At 38.6% G+C, this 23717-nt stretch overlaps 1 protein-coding gene and 2 non-coding genes across 3 annotated transcripts in view; 2 read left to right on the top strand and 1 right to left on the bottom strand.

Annotated features, from left to right (window-relative positions):
* Positions 1 to 14853, top strand: part of LOC105391259 (tyrosine-protein kinase Drl) — a 33228-nt gene extending 18375 nt beyond the window's left edge. Inside the window, exons 2-6 of the mRNA XM_038113059.2 lie at positions 7633 to 7760; positions 10901 to 11587; positions 11677 to 11993; positions 12124 to 12420; positions 12614 to 14853. Of these exons, the coding sequence (XP_037968987.1) occupies positions 7633 to 7760; positions 10901 to 11587; positions 11677 to 11993; positions 12124 to 12420; positions 12614 to 12725 (1541 nt within the window). The 3' untranslated portion in view covers positions 12726 to 14853. The remainder of the gene's footprint in view (positions 1 to 7632; positions 7761 to 10900; positions 11588 to 11676; positions 11994 to 12123; positions 12421 to 12613) is intronic.
* Positions 14854 to 15205: 352 nt separating this feature from the next.
* On the bottom strand, positions 15206 to 15279 carry Trnat-agu. The gene has a single exon. It is a non-coding gene; the product is annotated as a tRNA-Thr (tRNA).
* Positions 15280 to 15436: 157 nt separating this feature from the next.
* Positions 15437 to 15518, top strand: Trnas-aga. Its single transcript has one exon. It is a non-coding gene; the product is annotated as a tRNA-Ser (tRNA).
* The last annotated feature ends 8199 nt before the right edge of the window (positions 15519 to 23717 follow it).

The raw sequence follows: 23717 nt of genomic DNA, 5'->3' as shown, positions 1-23717 counted from the left end.
AAGCACATCACGAATTTTGACTAAAGTTTTTTGTTCAACCGAAATTTCGTGTTCGTGTTGAGTGAAACGGGTCCCACTTGTGTATTAAATGTGTGTTGTTCAGTCATAGTAGAAACCTTATATTATATACCAGCTGGATATTATGGTATTTTGGTGTTTAGAATATGGATTTATAGCTAGTAAATAGGTTTCGTTGCGGCCCGAGGCGACCACGAGCCGCGGACCCCCGCTATCCGCAATATCGTGACAGAACTGGCACCCGGCAATTTTCTGGCTCAGATCTGTCCATGTCATAGAATAATTCGAGATATCCGTGAAGTACAGCCAGCAGGATATGGTAAGAGGTGATTGCATAGTCACGCCCGCCCGTATTCTATGATTTCTGTACCAAGAAGCGCGAGACCGTTATTATTCTGATGCAAGATTCCTCGATATCGTTAAATTATCTCTGAATTCTGGTTGTACGTTAAATACGTTTAATCTACTGGGATATTTTTCGTAAAATTGACTTAACGAGCAACGTGTAAACACGTTGGTTGGCGCCGCTTCGCAGCGCATAACTCTGTCAAAGTTAATTTCCTTGCTACACGCGTGGAATAAATTCTACCGGGTTTCATTTCGCAAGTATTTCCAGCCCTGTATAAACATAACAATTAATGTTCTCAAGTTTGTTTTGATAAAGCTCGTACGCTCCCTACTCTATAAAGTAATTATTATTGTTACGCTATAATGTTTACATATTCGCGACTATAATTTAGTGACAGGTGCTTTATGTAAGGGTCAGTGCATAAATCTGTTATCGGCTTCTGGGTTGTTCATGCTGCGTGATGAAGTAGGATATATTTTACTGGTCCCTTGGGTATACTGCCGTAAGGTCGATAATTGCTCAAAAATGAAAAAACTTTACTCGCAGCTTTCAGTACTGATAGTAAACAGTGTCAGTTTGTTATGTTAACGCGCGCTCTTTATTTAAACTGCTTTCAATATTCAACACACTGTTTAAAAACGCTTGCTGTTGTAACCTATCGATAGTGGTAAGCGGATGAATATAAGAACATAGTTAATAAGACAGTTCATAAAGATTGATAGGCAGAGTTTCCGTGTCGCTGCGCCTAATTAAGGGTGGAACACACGAACAAACACGTGTGAGCTTAGTGACGCAAAAAATGAGAAAAGATCCCGACTGTCTCAACTAATTCTGTGGGATTCGTCGGGATTAGCCCCGGCCCTTGAAAGGAGGGCACGCGGACAAAAACTGTCACAGGACTCAGGTTATGGGCCCCGAGCTATTTCGAAACGTCAGATGGGTTTCGAACATGATTAACCAATTTACGCTTTTGCGTCAGTCGAGCATTTGAGGCATGCGATCCATTTTAATGTCAGTTTTATTGTGATGGGAGTCCGTGCGATTAAAATAAAACTGACACGGTAGCGATATTGACGCGCCGACTCGCAGCGTTTATCTCTTAATTAATTGGACTGCTCTTTATCTGTATCAATTAGTCGCCTGGTGTTTTATAAGTTGTTTATGTTTTGTATCATGTTGTACGTTAATAACAAATAACAACAAAAGGTCCACAAGGTACAAGATTGCTTGAATTGCTGAAAGGGTTGTTGTGCAATATGAAATCGAGGACAATGGCTGTGATAACAAATCTGCATATATATTTTTTAAAACCAATATTCAAAAAGTCTGATTTACGACCAGCAAATCCCATAAAAGTATTCAATTGGATAATATAAATTCCCGCCGTGAATATAAATTTCTTGTAATTGGGTCATAAGGGCCCTTCTATAAATAATTTACGGTGCGCGGTTCAAGATTCTGCTATAAATTTCATGCACATGTAGGTACATACATACTTGTGATAATTAAATGGGGGAGGAGCGAGGCTGCAGGAGCGGCGCGGTGCGCGGTGGTGTGAGACGGATGATTGTCATTACGACTGCCATTCAGTTTATGTGTTACTTACCGCAAGTGGGACCCATCAAGATTTCGTCTACCTATTTCTTTCGAACCTTTTGTTTTTGCGGCTCTCGAGTTCTCTGTTAAATAAACCAGAGGCCACGTAGGAATAGATATGCATGTAAGTATATATTATGTTTACCCTCATTCTATACCTGTATGTATGAATTGTACACGGTTAAAGTGACTTTCGATCTACATTACTTATGGTACTGAAAGTAGCTCCCGTATCTTAGCACTTAAGTCAATTTTATATCTTCCAATAAAACTCAATCTTGTTGATAGAAATCTTATTCAGAGCAAAGTTGGCGCCACGTTTCTGAGGCTAAACTACTTGAATGTCTCTAAGTTATGTATTCTAGACTAGTCTAGATAACAGTTATGCGAGAGCTAAAGTGTTGAAGTCTGATAGCTACATTTGTATACCATTATACATGTATGTAGTTTATTTATACTGAGCTATACCTATGTGCAAGTAGTTTTCATTAATATCACATTACATTAAAATAACTCTATTCTAAATAGAAAAGATCCTCATACCACACGGCTGGGGTTTAGCTGTCGTGTTCAATTTGGTCGGATCGACTGATTGCGGTCTCGGCGTGCGAAGGGCAAATCTTTTGAAGGCACAAAGCCCTGCTTAGTGGACGGACAGACGGACAAAGAGAGATCCTATTACGAGGAGCCTCCGGGAACAGGCGAGCCCGGATTGTGCACACCTGATTACACTCGCGACTTCCTCCACCGCAAATGCTATTAGCACATTTGCCGGGACCTTCATTTACTTACTATCGGTGATTAAATTTTTGTTGGGATTTATGCGTAAACGGGAGAAGTAAAATTTGTTAAGTTTACAGCAAATGGCGTGATTAGTCTGATTATAAAAATAAGGAAGTATATTTATTACCGACTAAATCTGTCAATACAGAATCGAGCGGCCGGCTAATGTAAACGGGAGCCATGTCGACACCGCGTTCCTGTAATACTAATAAAATATTCCAATTTTAGCCTCCTCGTGTAAACTAATTCTTTACTGATTTTACGACATCCCCGATAACTAGGCTTTAATGTTTTCTTAACTTATTACAAACACCACTGTATCTCATTACCTCACACGGTATAGGATGTGGTTATATCGTTAAAACAATAATTGTTAATTGAATTACTCATTTTATGGGTTTTACAGTTCTGTTTTACGTTTACGACTATTCTGCTCTAGTTTTCAACGGAAATAATCAATAATATTATATGAACTATGGTGGTCTACCTACTATTATTAAGAGACTAAAGAGACGCTCTTATTTTATTTGTTAGGTATGATAAATAATGTACCGTCTGTTTTATTCACGAGTATGAAGCTATTGTGCAATGTGAATGGAAGCGTCGTATCTCACACGGATCGCGGGGGAAGTGCATGCCTTTACGTTTTATTTTTTACACCTCCGCTATTTTATTTTATTTCCTCACCTCGTCATAATCCCACAATACGGCCGTTTGTTCCTCAAACCTCTTGAGGGGAGTTTTCTATAGGAAACGTCAACCTCCATTATTATACGCCATACAGCCAGAAAGGAGCTTTTGTATGAATATAATGAATCGCAGCTTTCGAGGTGCGATTTCTTTTCAAACTTTGGAGAAGTTTAAAAAAGTTAAGACACTTATGAAGCTTGTGGTTAAAAGCTCGTAAAAGCCAATTGTTTTTAAAGCCGAGATAAGTTACAACAAAGTAATGCCGTTAGGGATAGGTCTGTTTATTGCAACAAAAACTGGGCGCCGCCGGCCGCGGGCTCGAGTTATCTGTAGAATTTGTACTATCCTATCAAGTGGACTTTTTTCTTTCCTCTACCGTCGCGTCGTTCGCCGCCATCTTCAAAGGCGCCGCACTGCACGGTAGCTGCCTTTGAGGGTTGACAACATTTTTTAAAAGAATACTACGTATTTTATCGTGAAAGTGTCTGTTAAAAATAATTTAGATGTGCACTTCGCATCCAACGCCGAGTGACTTAACTTAAGCTAACACACAGTTTGTTGTGCGATAACAGCGACAGAGGGCGTTAGTGAGGATGAACTGTTTAAAGTTAAATTAGCTGTAATTAATTATCCCGTACAGTTAAAAATATTCTAGCATCCAGAAGTATTACTAAACACCCATTACTAACCATAAAAAATACAAAAAGTGTTTTTTCCAGGGTTTAACTTATGGGTCACACTTTTGTCTCGAACTAGCACTACTTTGTTGAATATGATCGCTAAATTCACCACTTCTTTCGACTGGGAGCGTGGCGTCTCCTGTAATCCGGCTACTCGGAGGTCTGGTTCAGAGGATGGTTTGAGGTCGGGAGTCCTGGTGCTGAGTGGCCCATGTTGACTGGACGTCCACACTAAGCCTGGTATTAATATGGATTCCCCGGAGGAGTCTGGGGAATGCAGGTTTACTAAGGAGAGGCGAACCGGGCCAGGGGGGAAACCCAGCAGCCAAAAGTCTCCGTATCGGGCAGTAGTGGGATAGCGGCCAGGAGTGGGCGCTCAGTATCAGCCCGACCAATACAATCAGACCTGATCCTTTTTGCACAAGAAGCCAGGAACTACATAGAAATTTTATCATTTACACTTTATATTAATATTTAACTATAGTTTAGTACGTTAAATATTTTGGTGTCCATTAAATCTTAATCAGATTTTCTAATCCCCACAATTTATATTAACTAGTTTATAATCAGATAAGGTTGAGATTAATTTGATTACATAAGTAAGTAGTGGGTAGTATTAATAGAGAGTGGTAGAATATTTTAAATATTTATCTTAGGTAACATCATTCTTTATGGTACGATTGTTTGTTCTGATGTGAGAAATATGCTTACGCAAGGAATAAAGCGTGTTATCAAGATGCATACGTATTGATTTCCGAAGTCCCCTGAATTTATTATGGAAATTTAACGACACCTTGTTAGCATTTAATCGGCTCGTTGCGGCCTCAACAAACATAATAGCCATTAACGTAGCGTCAAAATTATTAATTTAATCGCATTCTCAACTGAACATCTCATTTGCATTCTAATGTCGTAACCTTCGAGTGTTTTGCACCATTCATTTGATAAAAAAACAATCAATTGATTTTGGAACTTAACACCTGTGAGATAAAGATACTCGTATGTTCCGAATATACGTGGAATGGAAACGACGGCTTTAATTTGATATGGTAAAATGTCTCTTATGATTATCAGCCTCTAAGTAAAATATTGGATTGGCAGCTTCAATATCAGGGTTCCGTAGTTTGCTAGCCTCATCTGTTTGTATAGGATGCTATTCAAAGCACCGATCGAATTAAATTTTTGACATGATATCGTGCTGTTATTATATCGTATTTATTGATCGGCGTCTTGGACCATAACGAGAAATGGTCGTTTGTGTAAATACGAACCGGTTAATGTGTGCTGGCACTAGTTTTTTGAATATTCTATAAATAATAGAATTTAATACTTTAATGTACCGCCTGTCAAAATTTCTTGGTATTTTTTGAATAATTAAATTAAACAGTTTCCTCAAAATATGCCTGGGAGTATAACGGGTAGGACTTGATTAGTACCTGGTAGTTAGCAATCTTCTTAAATCTTATGTTTGTGTCTATTTTACGTTGTAAATAATGTGTTGTAGACAAGTATGTCCTGCAATGAACTATTATAAGACCTGGGTATTATCCTATCTATACAATCTAATAAAATTAATACTATGCCCATACTACATTGTAGTTGATCTTGATAACCATAATGAAACTGGGAAAATCACCCGGGAAAATTAAGAAGCTTGATGACGACACTTAAGAGAGCGTAGACCTGCAGTCTAGTGCTCTAGGCATTATACAAAGTACTAATTATTGCCTTATCGGCGTTGCTTGTCAAGCTACATACGCACATACATGGCATGTAAGTGCAGTGCGGCTATCAACAACTTGGTACCTGCATTATCATATTATTTATAGGCTCGTTCACTTGAGGACAGTGGTTGGGCTAGTTACTGTCGTTTTAACTACTCGACTCGGCTGAGGTGTGTGCTGTGTCGTTGTGACGGTGGTTTTGCGGTTGATGGCTAACTGGGGTTGTTGTTTGAATTCAGGAAGTCATCTTGTACTCCATAAATACTTAAATAACATTTCATGGTGTATTTAATATGGATTATTGCATTATACCTTGTTAATTTATTAAATGTAAATCTAATTAGAGTAATAATTAGGAGAAGGACTTTTGTTGGAGACAATCATACCGTTTTCAGCAGCAATTATTCTGCTCCCGATAACAAACATTACTTGACGTAAAAAATATATAACCCTATTTTTTCACTAAGTAACTTTACATGTAAACGCTCCTTTAACATTTAAAGAGTAGTTTAGTTGTCACCGCTCGATAACGTTCTCGCCGGAGCACCATAATAAGGGGATAAGTAGTGAGACCTGATCCTCATGCTGTGGACCTAGGTTGTAACTGCCTGGCCACTTATTTAGCCAATATTTTTAAAGTTGATAACTTTGATAAATGATAAAAATATGTTGCCTCGTATTATATTTCCTAGCACGAGTATCATTATCAGGTTTATCTCTGGTTCCCACATACTCGCATAGCCGGGCTATCGTATAACAGAACATTTGGTAACTCCACACGTTTTATTTTAATTTGATTCTCAAAAAGCTCCCAAAAGGCGGGGCAGGTGGCACGGGCGGTGTCTAGTTGCGGTGTCTTTGTACTCTCCACAGAATAACCAGCTCTTTGATATCGCCGCCGCATTGTACGGACGTTGCGTTTTTGCTTCACGCGACTACAAACTTACGTCTTGCTGATACGGCCTAAAGTAACCCGTGTGTTGTGGCCCTTAAAGTGTACATTAGATGCGTCGACGAGTGTTGGCGAAATTGTATGTTATTGATGCGAAGATTGATTTGTGAACGCTCCTCTGTCGGCTCGGTTTAAACCAGATTATTTTTTGGCCTTTGTCAGGGAATTGTGCGCTTCAGACAGCGAGGCGTCGCATTTCATAGATTGTCAAAACTAAACCGTAACGTTTTGTGAAATCTGCAACGCTTTAGTCATAGAAATTCAAAAAGATTCGCGGATGCAGATTTCACAGAATCGCTGATTTTTTAATAAAACTGTATTATTAGCATAGTTTCCAAATGTTTCTAGGAATATTATATCGCGATGCATAAACATGTTTTGTGATTTATTACGCACAAATACCACGTCCACATTCCTTGCCTTGCGCTTCACTAATAGGACCCCGGTAGACTGGCCACAAACATACAATCACGTCTATCTCGACTCATCATACCGATCTAATGCTAACCGCATGTTATAATTGTTTTAATTCTAAACACGTGTCTAACGATATGACCCCAGTCTTCGATAGAAATCTGAGCTTCTGAGCTTTTACTATTTGGGTTTCAATACTACAACAAAAAATAAGCAGATACAAATTATCTTTACACTTTGGCACTTTGGTGGTTCTAGCAGAGCTACTATTGCATTGATTTGGCCAACCACTTAACCGCATCTATAACTATGAATTGGACTAATAAATAAACTTTCTAGGCACACTACCACTATCAAAATGTATGTCTGTCCGAATCAGCTCATTTTTCAAATATTCTAATAAAATGTATGTGTACTTGTCCCCAGGTCTGACCGCGGAGTTGTTCTACGTGCGCGACGGCCAGATCAACTACTACGCGCTCAACTTCGTGGTGCCCGTGCCCGCCACCATCAGCGAGCTGCACTTCACGTGGCAGAGCCTCGCGCGCAGACCGGTCAGTACCACCAGCCAATCACGTTCCTCTGCAGCACAGTTTTAACCAATAGGAGGCCTACTAGAGCCGTAGCACAACATGCTCTGATGGGCTGTACCATCAGCAATAGCCAGCCAATCACGTTCCACTGCTGGACAGCATCAGCCAATAGGGCCGACTTGAGCTGTAGTACGACAAGCTCTGGCAAAATATCGTACTCGCTTTTAAGATCACAGGATAATGAGATGACCCTGCGGGATAGAAGTGTCAAGACTTTTAGGTGCCTACTTACATATGCTGGATATGAATCTACCATTTACCTAGCCATTACAGGTTAGCAGTGGAAAGTCGCATGTTCAGCTGATACGAGGGCTATGTTTGAATTTCTACTACGTTCCTGTCGCTGTCTCCCATAATACTGAATCTAAATAGATTGCCTAAATAGGCAGAAATTAGTTGATGCTAATGAGCTACAGCGTGCGCCTAGTGCGGCATGCAGTACCAATGTTAGTTGGTTGATTACAGGCAGGGCTTGCAAGTCATTAGAATAGAAACAAGGCTATGACTAAACCGGGCCCGTGTGGGCGCCCTAATCACGCAATTGATCACAACGAACAATCGACCTGACTGTATTTAAAACAATGTTATTGTTGTTTAACTATTCCTGTACAGGCACGTGTGTAATTATAATGTTGTAGAGTAGTGCACGTGAAAGGGTTACGAATAAAAGGGTTAATGTTATCCTTGTTAAGCGAAATACACATTATACCTAAATACAATATTAACCGCTTATGGCTATCTATCCTACGTAAGTTCAATAATGTTTATTTACCAATGATAGTTCTACAAGAATAAATGCATATTTAGGAACCCTAGGACTGTTAAATATAATTATAAAGTACCTTCCTAAAATAAAGCTTGTTATCGAATTTCGCCAAAGCTAAACTTGTTTTTTGCATCTTCAAAAGAAAAGTTTTTATCAGTGAGGAAAACACTCCAGCCTCGCCGACAACTCCACCAAGCGACCAGTAGGGTTCCTCTATACTGACGAAAAACTTACGAACGAGAGCTGTCTGTATAATCGACACGTTTAATACAACGAGATAGAGAGGCTCGCGCAGTAGCGCTCCAAAACTTCTTTTTTCGTCATATAGAGTAACCCCCCAGCGCGCCGCCTGGCCGGATCTAATTAACTCTACAAAACTTTATTTCCCGACGACTGCTCCGTCGCAACCTCCTTCCGTGTTCACTCAAACAAGCCATTCTTATGGTAATCTCGTGGCGATTTTCACCTCAATTCAGATATTCGATGAGGACGAAAGTTTGGTTGGTTCACCTTCTGCGCTTTAAGTTCGAGCGGTCTTCATTATTCGTGCCTTCGCTTAAATATACTCGTGTATTTCATATTTCATTTGCCGCTGCCCATTAGAATCTCATACATAAATGTATTATTCCAGTAAATGTTGTACCTGAGATGTGTAGCCATCATACCTATAAATACTTCAGTAAACCGCTTTGGCAAGATTCGTTTAGTTAGAATATCGGTTTCTTTTCCAAGTATTGGAACAATCCAATGCCGGTTCGTATGCAAATATATCTGTCAGTGTCTCGTCACGAGCAAGTTTATTCCCGGCGCGTCCTGCATCACTAACCAAATATGTGCATTTATTTACTTATCCACCACCAGGCGACATAGCCGCGGATAAAACAAATACCTACATCCCTTATTCTGTACTTTGTATATCGTGTATCACTTGTATATTATGAAGTCTGGTATTTATTTACATATTGGACGCGAGATGCTACTCAAGTGGCTAATGGTCTCGTTAGTATAGGTAAGAGCAACGAACTCACTGATAAATCGCCAACTTACGAACGTTAAATGCATTGAGTTTGCGAATAATAACGACACGACACGTAGCTACTGACTTGAATAATTTTTTATCGGTGTTCGCTGGATATTTCGACACAAATATTGTATATCCATGATACGTGTAGGTTACTCCTAACGTGAACCTAATAATTACCTTGCTATGTTAATATAAATTGAGATGGAATTTAAAACAGTTACTTGCTACATAGGCTGTTAGCTAGGTAATTTGTAATGCGAGTCGATTTAATCTACGGTCAAATATGTATCGCGTATCTCATTACATTAAATGCTCACGAAAAACTAGCCGAGGCCGCATTTAAAAAGCAAATGTTGAAGAAGAAAGCGATGCAGCCGCAATCACGCGCCGCGCGGCCTATCAGGATCTCGGCCGCTTTGTGCGCTATCAGATCGACCCCCGCCCCTCCGCGGCTTCTCCCTTATTTACTCCGGCGGCGCCTTTGACTACGAAGCAAATATTTGGTAACCGGTTAACTACCTATGAGATGCTATGAGCGATCGCACCGCCGCAAACGCCACCATTGTCTGTACTCGCCGACTGTTTAATGATAATATTTAATTAGCGGCTGCGGTGTCGCACCTACGTATAGTACTACCCAGCAATCCACTAATGTTTGTTTGACGAGGCGGCCAGAGGCTAACTGCCGGCGCGCCGCACACCGCAGGCCAATGCAATGAGTAATCATTTTCTTACGATGCCTCCAACAATCATAATATTTGACTTGAGCTTGTTACGTGGACGGCCGCCGGCGATCTTCAATCATTATGCGCTTGAATTTGTAACTGTATCTTGAGCCGAGCATCTGGTCCTACCCATAAAAGTATTCTTTATGGCTTAGCTATAGGCTGATGTGCAACAATACATCGCCGTCAACCGCAAAAGGAAGCCCCACGTTTATGCGCGACCCGCTCGAGATCGTGAGGCCCGTGGACATGCAAATGTAGTCGACATACTCGTCCCCGGCGAACTGTACACTGTATACTAATAAACCAAGAAAGTTATGGCCTGTCGTAAAGGTATCTCTCCCGTAAAAGGTCGTTCGTGCCTCGGCGAGGCTGGGTTGACATTTGATCCCGCGACATGGACGGGGTCCATGCGCCGGTTACGGCTCGCGCGCCGCCCCGGCACTCCGCCGCTGATACAGTTACATCGTGATGCGTTGATGACTCTAACATTATACTAATATGCCGTTAGCTTACATAAAATGTCACGCGATCATAAACATTTAACTATAAGCAGTAACTTAACCATACCTTTCTTTTGTTACAGTTACCATACACGCTCCATGTTGATGTAGTGTCCCACCCTGAAGCTATGCACCAACCAACGTTCAACATCTCGAGCGAGGGCTTCGTCCCCATCGAGCCGCAGACGTGGAAGGTGGACCTGCCGTGCACGCACACGGTGGCCGCCGAGGTCGACATCACCATCTCCCTCAACGTGTCCACCGGCCCCTCCTCCACCACCTTGCACTTCCGAAGACGGAAAATATGTTTAAAGGACGCTCCCCGGCCGGCTGTGCGGGTGGACAGCGTGCCGCACGCGCAGACCTCGGCGGATATATTCTACGCGGGCGCGGGGTGCGCGGGCGCGGCGCTGCTGGCGGCGGCGGTGGCGGCGGCCGCGTGCCGTGCTCGCGCCAGGAAGCTGCGGCGCGCGCGCAGCGACGAGCAGGACGCGCACGCCTTCCTGCCCGACTCCTCCTGCAAGTCCGCCGCCAGCTACACCAGCTACCGCCGCCCCACCTCCCTCCCCGCCTCCGCCGCCGAGGAGAGAGCCCGAGACCTGCAACAGAGAATAGCTGAGCTCACCATCCAGAGGTGCCGCGTCAGGCTCCGCTCCGTGGCCATGGAGGGAACGTTCGGTCGCGTCTACAGAGGAACTTATGCCGACGAGGACGGAAGAGAGCAAGAGGTGCTCGTCAAAACTGTCGCAGAACACGCATCACAAGTCCAGGTAATTACTTCATAATGAATACTGAAGACATCAGTTCTACACTTAATAAAATGCAGGATGTAGATGAATAACTTGAACCTTGTCTCCAGGTATCCCTCCTTCTGCAAGAAGGTTGCATGCTATACGGGCTGCGGCACGAGCGGCTGCTGACCGTGCTCGGGGTGAGCATCGAGGACCAGACGGCGCCGTTCATCCTGTACCCGTGGGCCGCGAGCTGGCGGAACCTCAAGCAGTTCCTGATGTCGTGCCGCGGCGCGTCGGTGGGCGGGGCCGCGGGCGCCGCGCCGCCGCCGCCGCCGCTCACCACGCAACACGTCGTCCGGATGGCGCTCCATGCGCTGGACGGACTCGTCTATCTGCACTCACAGCAAGTGCTGCACAAAGATATAGCTGCGAGAAATTGCATGTAAGTATTTATTACTATGTGCTCCTCTAGAATAGTTTTAAATTGAAACCCTTCGAGTGCTTGCCACATTTTAGTCTGCCAGACAAAAGAGTGTGTTTATGTGTGTTTTACTCTATGTTTCTCTCAACAGTGTCGACGAAAACCTGCGAGTAATGATCGCGGACAACGCTCTATCCCGGGATCTGTTCCCCGCGGACTACCACTGCCTGGGCGACAACGAGAACCGGCCAATCAAGTGGCTCGCTCTCGAGGCTCTACAGCGGAGGCAGTTCAGCCCTGCAGCTGACGTGTGGGCCCTGGGGGTGCTACTCTGGGAGCTGACCACCCTGGCACACCAGCCGTACGCCGAGGTAGACCCCTTCGAGGTGTCGGCGTACCTCAGGGACGGCTACCGGTTGCAGCAGCCTGCCAACTGTCCTGATGAGCTGTAAGTATATTTCTATTCAATCTGAAAAATAAAATGATCTCATGATAAAAGTTTAATGTATAAAAGTGTCCATAGTTGTCCAAGAATTAAACCTTATGCCAGCCAAAGCTATTGAAAAGGGACCGTCGAGTTCGAGCCCGTAGTTCAGTAGATCTAGTGGCATCATTATGTTGACAGCATATGCTCTCCCCAGGTTCGCGGTGATGGCGTACTGCTGGGCGATGTCCCCCGACGACCGGCCCACGCTGACGCAGCTGCAGATCTTCCTCAGGGACTTCCACACGCAACTCACCAGATTCGTATAGACATTCCCAACTATCGCTATAAAGACAACCCAAAGAAGACAATAAAGTGAAGGATTCTAATGGTGGATTCTAGATGGGTCGTGAAAGACTGATTTTAAAATAAAGTGTACAGAAAGTGTTTAGTTACGTATGTGATTAGTTAAGGTGGGAAAGACTTCAACATTAGAATTTGTATTTTGGACCTAGAAATTCATAGAATAAGGAGACGAGGAACTCGAATCTTTAATCTATGTTTAGATTACTATCTTATCAATTAATGTGAGAGTAAATACATCGTTTTGTTGGAGTGTTTCCTTATAAACTGTTTTTTTTTTTAATTATTTTATATACTATAACAGGTTTATTAGCGTAACTAGAGTTCGCTAGTAGTAAGTAACAAACAAAAGATCTTTCATTTCATTCACTAGCGAACCTTAGTTACGCTGATAAATGTTGAAAATACGAGTATATTAACTGTTGAAACTTACTTGTGTTGGTTTTCCACTCCACTCATTGGACTATCTGATACATTAGTGTTGTGTTAGAGTAAATTCAGCAGCATATGATATGAGTTTAACTATTTAGGTACTGGCTACGGAGTACGACATAGCCGAGAAACATTTCTTGTTATTTACCCACTTATATGGCCACTAAAATTGCTTCACTTTTGCCACGGTTCAAGTTTCCATATAAGTTTTATAATATCCAGAAACTTTCATTAAAAATTAAGATACTCACATAGTTAAAAATAGGGAAGCAATTTTATAGGTTTTTTATAGGAGAGCTTTATGCACAATTAAATGATGTACCTAACTAATATAAATTTGAATACCGGTTTACACTCTAAACAAAACTATTGTAACAGTTATGTGACAATTACTACCAACACTGAAAACTTATATTTGTTCTTCAATAAAATAATTATCGATTGTGTAAATAAATTAAGATAATGAACACCTCAGTACTGCCATAATAGTGTAGATATTTTCTTGTATATAAATACTGTAACATTTATTAGAAAATTTATATGAATGTGCCTCGTTTATAGAGTTTAAAAAGGTAATAAAATTATTGGGTTGTAATTGTAACTATAATGTAGTAAGTAAATACTTACTTTCAATTAATAATTTTTAGTATGATCTAAGACTGGGTTACAGTTAAAAGAAGAAGCTACCTTTCTCTGTTGATTTACGATTTGTTTGAATAACACCTACTTAATTAAATTATTATACTTACCTTATTTATTCAGTTTAATGTATGACAGAAAAATCTTGCCAAACTTGACTACTAGTAACTTATGAAATCATCTAGGTATTTAAAATGACCAAAACGTACATTACCTTGATTAGGGACAAAATATAGTTCGTAAAACTTGGACCGTTTTTAACTTTTGCTGTTTGTAAGTATTTATAGTTTTTACTGTTCTAAGCCTAATGAGAAATGTCGGAACGGTATATTTTACCGTCCACTTCTGCTTCAGTTTAAACATTCTGTGAAGATTATTTTGAGAACAATGCTTCGTTCAGTCGCTGTACTTGACTCGTGTAACAACACTTCAGCAAAACGGAATGGGCTTTTCTAATAACCCTTGAATAATAGTACACAATAGTACACATGACTGTAAGTATAGTGGGGACTGAGTCTGTAATTGTTCCTGATTCCTGCGTCGTAAGGTTGAAATTTGAGCCGCAGGTGTTTTGTAAATTAAATTTATTTCTTGTGTTTGTAATCGATTATATGAAACAATAAATTTCTATGATTATGTTCAGAAAAACTTCTGTGAATATCGGCTTCAGTCTTAGTTGTTGGATGTACTGTACCAACAACATTAGAATGATCATGACAATATTTAAAAAGATCTCATTCTACCTTTTAAATAAGTACCTACATATTTTATAAAAAGCATTTATCTACTTACTAAAAATATGTTTTCTGATTCTATCTCACGCACTTACCCAGAAAGTAATAATATAAGAAAAAATAATGTCAACCATTTCCTCTTCTAAATTATATCTCCTGCTGTGTTACGCAAAAAAATTACTGGTTTTAAGCAACATGTTGTTAAATTGTGTTGTTTTGTAAATGTGTATATAAAACGATTTAATAATAGATGAAGAAATGTGAATATACGAGTGAATATTATATTAAAGCACCTGTTTTTTTAATTTCCTTTCTACCTACTTTCTGTTAAAATACCTAAGAGTATCCCAATATGTAATATGATAGAATAACAGGTAAGTCATACTCATATTTTTTATAAAGTATAAATTCCTAAATTTAATACTAGACTTTAGGTACTACTTACTGCCACTTTCCAAATCTGAATATTGTAAGACTTCTTTAGCTAAAACATTAGTCTGTGGCTAAAACGAAAAATAAACGTCCATTTCATGAAAAGACAATTTTTATAAAAATATAACTTATATGACGTACTTATAGAAAAAAAACATTAAAAATAAAAAAAGTTTTTTTCAAAATAGAGCATATACAAGCTCCTTCATAGGCCCCGACGAGATTCGAACTCGTGATCTCCTGTTTACTAGACAGGCGCTTTAACCAACTAAGCCACGGCGCCACACCACGTGTGCATGAAAATCCCCACCAGTTTCTGTGCGATGAGCATGTGTGTTTCAAAAGAGTGACTCATCGGTGGTGTGGAGCGATAATACACTGAGCCAGTTTTATAAAGGTCATACACCTTCCAGCTGTTTATTTCGCATCATCACCCAACAGCAGTCGTGGCCGAGCGGTTAAGGCGTCTGACTAGAAATCAGATTCCCTCTGGGAGCGTAGGTTCGAATCCTACCGACTGCGATATCTTTTGCCCCCTTTGTTGAAATACCCCATTATCGCGAATATTTATATTATTTATTGAAACGTGGTTCATGAATTGATAGCGTGGGTATTTTTATCACTTTAATCGCGCTATTAGATAATTTAATGATGCAATAAATGGCCATAAAAAAGAAAGCCCCTGTGAAATGTCACATGGTTTATATTCCTTCATGAGGACAGTCATTACAATTTTTTGTGTTTTAGACATAGAACAACGCGGACTCGGGTTGGTTTTAGATTTAGATCAACAGAATAAAAATAAACTTTTCAAAGTTTGTAAACAAGTAGGTACCTATAGAAATAAAAAATATTTAACTAGTTAGCTCAGACCAACTACACACGACAAAAACTACAAACTAGTAAGGCACAGGTGTGATGGGCCGACTTTAATTTTCACATTTGATAAAATCTAACCATTCAATTTAGACAGTCTCATTCAGTTGAGACCATCAGTAAATTTGAAAGTTTCTACTGTACCGACAGAAGGTATCAACCCTAAGCGACTTACCTATTTGCTATGTTCCTCTATAAACAAAATAAACATACAACACTCATTGTTTTATCTAACAAAAGCAAATGGGTAATTCTCATCAAATTTTATGACCGAACGCATTCATGTCAAGTTTATGGAATAGAAAATGGTTTAATCTATAGCTATCGTGAAACTTTAGTAAGAGAAGAGGTGTCCTTCGATGGGGGATGTAATTACTAGTGATGTAACTATGTGAGAGAATATCATACATTTATAAAATGTCTTTGTTTTAATAAAACGAAATACACTATAGAAATTGATACAGAATGTTGCATGTGTTATAGAGGTATACAGTTAGTGGGTCTCAGGGAGTCACCCTGAACAACTTATGTTTATGTAACCGAAGAAAACAAATACATTTGCTTAGCTACGCTGTAGTTATTTACTCGTTAAACTATTACTTAACAACAATAACATTTTGATATTGAGTTTAGAACATTTTGGTAGACCTCCACAATCACACCACAAGAAAGACAAAAAAAACTATTCCATTTCCGTACACCGTACATGTAAACACATCCCTATTCGTCCCTATGATCGGCATCTTTGAGGCCGCGATAGGGCAGGCTCCAAGTTGTGTGGAGGGCGCCCAACGCCGGAATAGATCTCCGATACAGTTGCAGCTTTGTTTGACGAAAGTGAGGCAGTGTTGGGGTTGGTAATGTTGGTATGGTAGTATGGGTATAGTTAAGCTTAATGAGATTGTTAAAGAAAGTTTAGTTTGCAGTAGCGAAGGGTTAATTTATTTGTACCTTGGTAAAGCCGTTGCGCGGTATGAGAAAAATATGTACTTATACTTAAATACCTATTATGAAACATCGTGAGGTGCGTAAAATTCAATATCAAGTTAGTCATTCCATAAGGGAAGCCAATGGGAATCATCTTTTATGGACGTTTCACCACTGATAATTTGTCTTAGAATTCATATCCTATGCATGTCGGGAGTCTTGGATGTAATAACTTCTTGTATTTGGAAACATGCTGTCAAAGCAGAAAAACTAAAAAAAAATACCCATGATATCCTATATCGTCGAGTGTACTTAATTACGAACTGATAACAGCAACTGTCTGCCATCAACATTCTGTATCTGTGAGTTTGATAGCTGCGGCGGCGTCGGAACATTGAGGGGAGCCGGTCCCATGGGATACGTGGGATCATTCAGATTTCATCCACTCCATTCCTACATAATATAGCAATGTATAAAACTATAGATACCTACAGTAAATGTAGTGGCGTGACAAACGCTTTTGTAGCTTTTTTTTCAGCATGACCCTTGTGCATGTGATATATGTATTAATATACGTCTATGACTATAATTAGGTAAATGGTATATACAGGGTGGCCCAAAGAGTGACGTCCAAAGGAAAATGTTTGATTCCTTAGGTCAAGGGGTAGCCAAATCACCCCCATGTATGTTCAGCAATTTTTAGTAGTTTAGGAGTTATGATTTTTTTTCCAATTTTTCTACGAAAATCGACCTCAGTGGATTAATTATGTTTTATTATTTTTTGGATAACTTTTTTAAAGCATTTTTTATTTTTGTGTCATCCTCTTAAGTTGTTCTTTTAACCATAAAAGTTTCAGCTTCCTAGCTGTAATGTAAGTTAGTTATTTTTTTATCGAAAGTTTGAATTATATCATCGAGCTAGACTGCTCCGAATTTTCTACTTGAAATTAAAAATTGAAAAAGATATTCTCATGGTCCCTTATTAATTTTAAAAACTCCGCAAGGTTCCAATATTACATAAAAATAAAAATAAACTATTGCTTAATAGGGTATTATTTGCAGAAAAAAGCCTTCAAAGGTACCTGGGTGGAAATTACCTAATTAGTAAATTGTTTCAGAAAGTTGAAATATTCCTGTTATGTCATTACTAAGGACTAATTAAGTTAGAAAATGTATCAAATTAAAGGGAAAATTAAATAATTTACTTTTTTTTTAAATTTTAGTTACATTTTTGAATGTAAATTCTTAGAAAAATGTTTTAGTCTGAGTAGTAAGATTTATGAGATAATTTTATTATTAATAATAAGTAAATAAACTCTAATAATTATTTTACACATTTACTCACAATAAATTTTCAAAATGGTGACCTCCCATAGCAATACACAACCTACATCTACGCAAGAAATTTTCTTTAAGTCAAAAAAGTGACAAATGTAAAAAATATGACATTTGTCAAAAGGTTAAACATGTAAAAAAAGTACCTTTTCTCAAAAATGTGACATCTGTCAAAAAGTTACATCTGAATGAAACAGAGAAGCGTATAGGCGACTTAAAGAAATTTTTTTGCTTAGATGTATAGTGCCACAAACTTATCTGTTCCGGTGAGAGCGAACTAAATTGGTCCATACCTCATTACTTACTGTACTAATGAATTTCATATTGACATAGATTATATGGACCAATTTAGTTCGCTCTCACCGGAACAGATAAGTTTGTGGCACTATAGGTTGTGTATTGCTATGGGAGGTCGCCATTTTGAAAATTTATTGTGAGTAAATGTGTAAAATAATTATTAGAGTTTATTTACTTATTATTAATAATAAAATTATCTCATAAATCTTACTACTCAGACTAGAACATTTTTCTAAGAATTTACATTCAAAAATGTAACTTAAATTTAAAATAAAGTAAATTTTCCCTTTAATTTGATACATTTTCTAACTTAATTAGTCCTTAGTAATGACATAACAGGAATATTTCAACTTTCTGAAACAATTTACAAATTAGGTAATTTCCACCCTACCTGGGTCTTACTTACGCCTTTGAAGGCTTTTTTCTCCAAATAATACCCTATTAAGCAATAGTTTATTTTTATTTTTATGTAATTTTGGAACCTTGCGGAGTTTTTAAAATTAATAAGGCACCATGAGGATATCTTTTTCAATTTTTAATTTCAAGTAGAAAATTCAGAGCAGTCTAGCTCGATGATATAATTCGAACTTTCGATAAAAAAATAACTAACTTACATTACAGCTAGGAAGCTGAAACTTTTATGGTTAAAAGAACAACTTAAGAGGATGACACAAAAATAAAAAATGCTTTAAAAAAGTTATCCAAAAAATAATAAAACATAATTAATCCACTGAGGTCGATTTTCGTAGAAAATTTGGAAAAAATAATCATAACTCCTAAACTACTAAAAATTGCTGAACATACATGGGGGTGATTTGGCTACCCCGTGACCTAAGGAATCAAACATTTTTCTTTGGACGTCACTCTTTGGGCCACCCTGTATATTATTTATTAATCAATTTTAATGATAAGGGTTACTTGGACATTCATAAAGAGCACAAGAAAAAAAAAGTGATTCTTGCACCAACATGAGTATGATGAGTAAGTATACATCGAATCATACAATCGCGTCATTTGTAAAATTACAGATAGTCCTAGATACTCCTACCCCTTGGTCCTACCCACATTTCCTAAGCAGGTAGCTGTAATAGGAGCTACCTACTTTCATAGAGTCCATTTTAAATTAAAAAGTGTCTGCCCTTGTGATGCACGGGAGGCGCGGTGGAGACAAATGTAGTGTCACCTCCGGTTCAGGAATTTTTCATTTAGACTCATTTAGTTTTCCTCCTCAAACGGAGGAACATTTTTTCTAATAAAATTTGTGTGAGCCGCCTCTTGTAATTGGGATTTTTGTGCAAGAAATTTAATAAAAAAGAGCGTAGGTTTCATTAAGGTTTTATAATTGTTTGTGGTACCGGGATAGATATCCGTATAGGTAGACTGTTAGACAGATTGGTATAGATCGCATCCAGTGGCGTGCTTTGGGAGCAGCCTACGTCCAGCAGTGGACTGCTATAGGCTGAAGAAAGAGACTGATAATCACTTGAAGCAACATTTGAGTATGTGGAAAATCTTATAAAATTATTATAATGCAATCATTATTATTGTTTTGGTTGTATAGTCACATAATAGACCGTCAACTATAATATTGTGCGTGAAATTTCTGAAATTCCTAGCTTCCGCGGAATTTAATTAACCCCCAAATGACATGACGATCAAATCTCCATCCAACATGCATACACGTACCAATATGTCGGGTCGGTTAACGGAGCAACAAATGAAGAAGAAGTGGTATAGAAAGCCGATTTCAAAAGATAAAGTAGTAATTGTTACCTTTAAACTCCATTTCCATAGTTACCTTTAAACTCCATTTCCATATTTACCAAACGCTTAAAGTATTTGTTTGAAAGACAATTAAATGATGATGGGCACAAATATATGGAAGCTGGGACCAGCACCAATAGAAATGAGTTATTAACGGAAGCGCTAGTCTTGATTTACTGTCCAATTAGAATAATCGTACCTTGAAAGTATTTATATTTTATTTCTGTAATTTTAATGTTTTTGTTAGTTTTCCACATTCATTTTAAATTTTTATAACAAAATGATCATATTTCATATAATATTATATTTGTTTATTATCTCAGTAAATAAAACCAGTTGAAAGTAATTTTTCCAATTTCAATAATACGTGTTTACGTGTATTACGCCCTAACTGTCATAAGAAGAGAGAGTGCAATGCCATAGAAAAATACTTCCTTCCGACGAATATATTTCCAAATGGACAACTTATTCGGATTTGTCGTCATAATACTTATTTGCTCACTTGAAAAGAGCTATCCAACGATGTATGTCTCGTCTTTATTGGACATAGGTCCCAAAACGCCCATTGTCATTTACCTTTAGCGTTTGATGAAATTCCACCTTAATCATATCGTATCTCAACGAAAGAATTGTCACAAAAAGTATGAAGAAACCGCGTGGGCAATGCCGATTAAGATGATGAACACAGCATTTATGTGAATTTCTATACAAAAAAATACTGAATACGCTGCGTCCGTTGCGTTACGCACAAAACGCCACTCGGGATGGCTGCTTTCACCCCGTATCGGTTCCTCTTCCCCCGCATCCATTGTGCTCGTGGGTCGCCTGACAGGAGTGTCTCCAGCATGATGGATGGCGCAGTCGATATCAGCTCCGGCTAATCAATCATCCAGTTTTTAATCAATTTGTGAAAACGCTGAGTAATTGTAAGCTACGGTACTGGCGCGCAGTTCACTGTGGTTGGTTAGGTTTTCGGTTGGTGGAGTGAAGGTTTCGTGAAGTCGTGAATAATTAAACGAGATTAACTTACATTTATACTGGCTTTGGCAAAAGTATATAATTATAAACGTACAGTAATTTATTGGGTAAAGGACCATACCCAGTAGTTTAATAATTCATGAAATTATATAATACCTATATACCAGATATAAAATGATTTTTATTTAAAGTAACCTACCTAAGTAATCATTATCATCATAATCAGCCAGTAATCGTCCTCTGCTAGTATCTCTCACGGAGTGCCACAGCCCACAACTCTGCAAATAAATAAGAAATACGTTACAAAACGCGTGACACCGATCGATGTGTCAACTAAATCCCCGGGATTTTGCATAGAAGCCTTGCCGCCAACCCCTACACATGTTTATTTGAATATTGCCCCTTCCTAATTATAATTTTATTTGTGAGTTCCTCATGATCATAAAAGTTAAAATCTTCATAGTTAAATAACTCTAAAAAATATCTATTAAATAATATACATAAGTATGTACTTACATGAATATCCATGTAGCCATGTCCTGTGCTGGGTATCATCGTACGAAGGTGACACTTCATTTTCTTTTCAGTTTTCCCTGTACGGCTTTATGTTCAGGAGTTACAGTAAAATACAACGTCTGAAGTCGACCTAGTCACTGTCGTATTGGCTATTCCACTGTTATCAACTACATACTTTAATACTTATAGCTGTTATGGTACCTACTCTGTTTTATCTGTCTCGAAGTTTTTTTTGTAAGTACTTTAATAATTTGGAATACCTATCTATCTATCTATCTATCATGGCGAGCTGATTTTCCGCATTTAGCCTCCAAGGTGGGCCATTATGCGTGAAATACCTATGGGGTGACTAGCTATTAAGCCACCCAAGCTCACGCCAGAAAGCCAGTAGACGACCTAGGTTGCTCATGGCTTCCCGGAGGGACCCCGGAGATCCGAGGATTTTTGATCGTAGTGTCTCCACGCCTTTGCAATGTAACAAGACATGGGAAGCTGTTTCATCTTCCTCCATGCAACTTCTGCAAAGAGGAGTGGTGGAGATTTTCATGCGATATAGGTGTTTATTTAACCGGCAGTGGCCTGTTATGGTACTTGGAATACCTATAATCATAAGGAAAAGTGTTCATATTTTACAGTCATACGAGGTATGCTATACAGCATTTTCGGGGTTAAACAATGTATTTAGTACCTAATTTAGTTGTATTTTGTTCTAATTTTCCATGAGGTGATTTTTAAAAATACTTAATATAGAATAGTTCGAATAAATTTTAGGTGGGATCATAATAAATTTGTGAAAGACAGTTAAATCTACTATATCTTCTGTATAGTGAAGGTATGTCTGTACATAACCCCCAGTATCTATTCAGCTTTGCATAATAAACGCACCCTAATACCCTTTCACTTGCTAAGCTTTGAATATTTCGGATTTTAGCTATGGGGTTAACGAGACTTGTGAAAAACACCCGTCACACGACTCACAGGTAGGGAAGGGTCTTTAATATAACTAGTTGGGTGACATTCTCATGTAAGTACTTACTTTTATCACTTGTATTTATTGCATTGCATTATTAGATGTACCTACTCGTAGAAACAAAGAAACTAACAGAAAATCATTGATACTTCAACATGCCTTTTTTACTTATTAGGTACTTACAATTTTTTCAGCAATATCCAGACTTTTCTTAGAGTAGCTCTTTGGAACGAAAGCATGCGAGTGTTGTGTAGGTACATTTTGTGTCAATCTTTGAGAGAGATAGCAGATGTTGCTAGGTAGACAGTCGTTTTTACTGACTTCCATTTTGAACAGCTATAAAGGTTGAGGTGATAATGGATTCAGTTCATCTATCGACGGCTCTTTAAACTGAAACGGAAATGTCTGAAGTATTTATAGGTATTTATGTATTTAGTGACGGCAAAGTTTTTTTTGCGAACGGGAATTCCTGGTTTTGATTGAGAAAGTCACTCAAAAACCCACTTTTATAATATGTTTTTCTATTATGTATATATTAAAGATGCTAACAACCATCAATACAATTAGTATAGTAATTAGGATTCAATATTGCACTGTTATATGAATATTATTAACAATACTTAGATGTAATGTAGATCAACGTATTTCAAGTCAGAAGTAGGATATTTTATACTGTAGGATTTCGAGCGGCTACAGCGAAGCAAAAATAAGGTGTACTTAGTCGATATAACTCTTCCCTATGGGGTGCAAACTGTTCAAAGGTTTCACGCATCAGCTTATGTAAAATGACACTGCATGTTTTAGATACCGTACCTGGTTGGAAGGAAACTTTATTTCCAGCTAAGTTCTAAGCTCACGCCTCACACCAGAGCTTAGAAATTAGGTACTTAGGTTTAAAAGTTCGGAAATATGCTGTAAGTATAGGGAAAACTTATATGTAAGTATAGTTAAGGATATTAATTATTATTATGTTTTAATTTAAGCTTTCATTCAATGAGGTCGATGTTGTAGAATTTTATTAATTTCATGAAACCGGAGGGGCCGACTTTTCCTTCTAT

Source organism: Plutella xylostella, chromosome 5, assembly GCF_932276165.1.
Source record: "Plutella xylostella chromosome 5, ilPluXylo3.1, whole genome shotgun sequence".
In the NCBI taxonomy this organism is placed as follows: Eukaryota; Metazoa; Arthropoda; class Insecta; order Lepidoptera; family Plutellidae; genus Plutella; species Plutella xylostella.
This window is presented reverse-complemented; position numbering and strand designations above follow the sequence as displayed.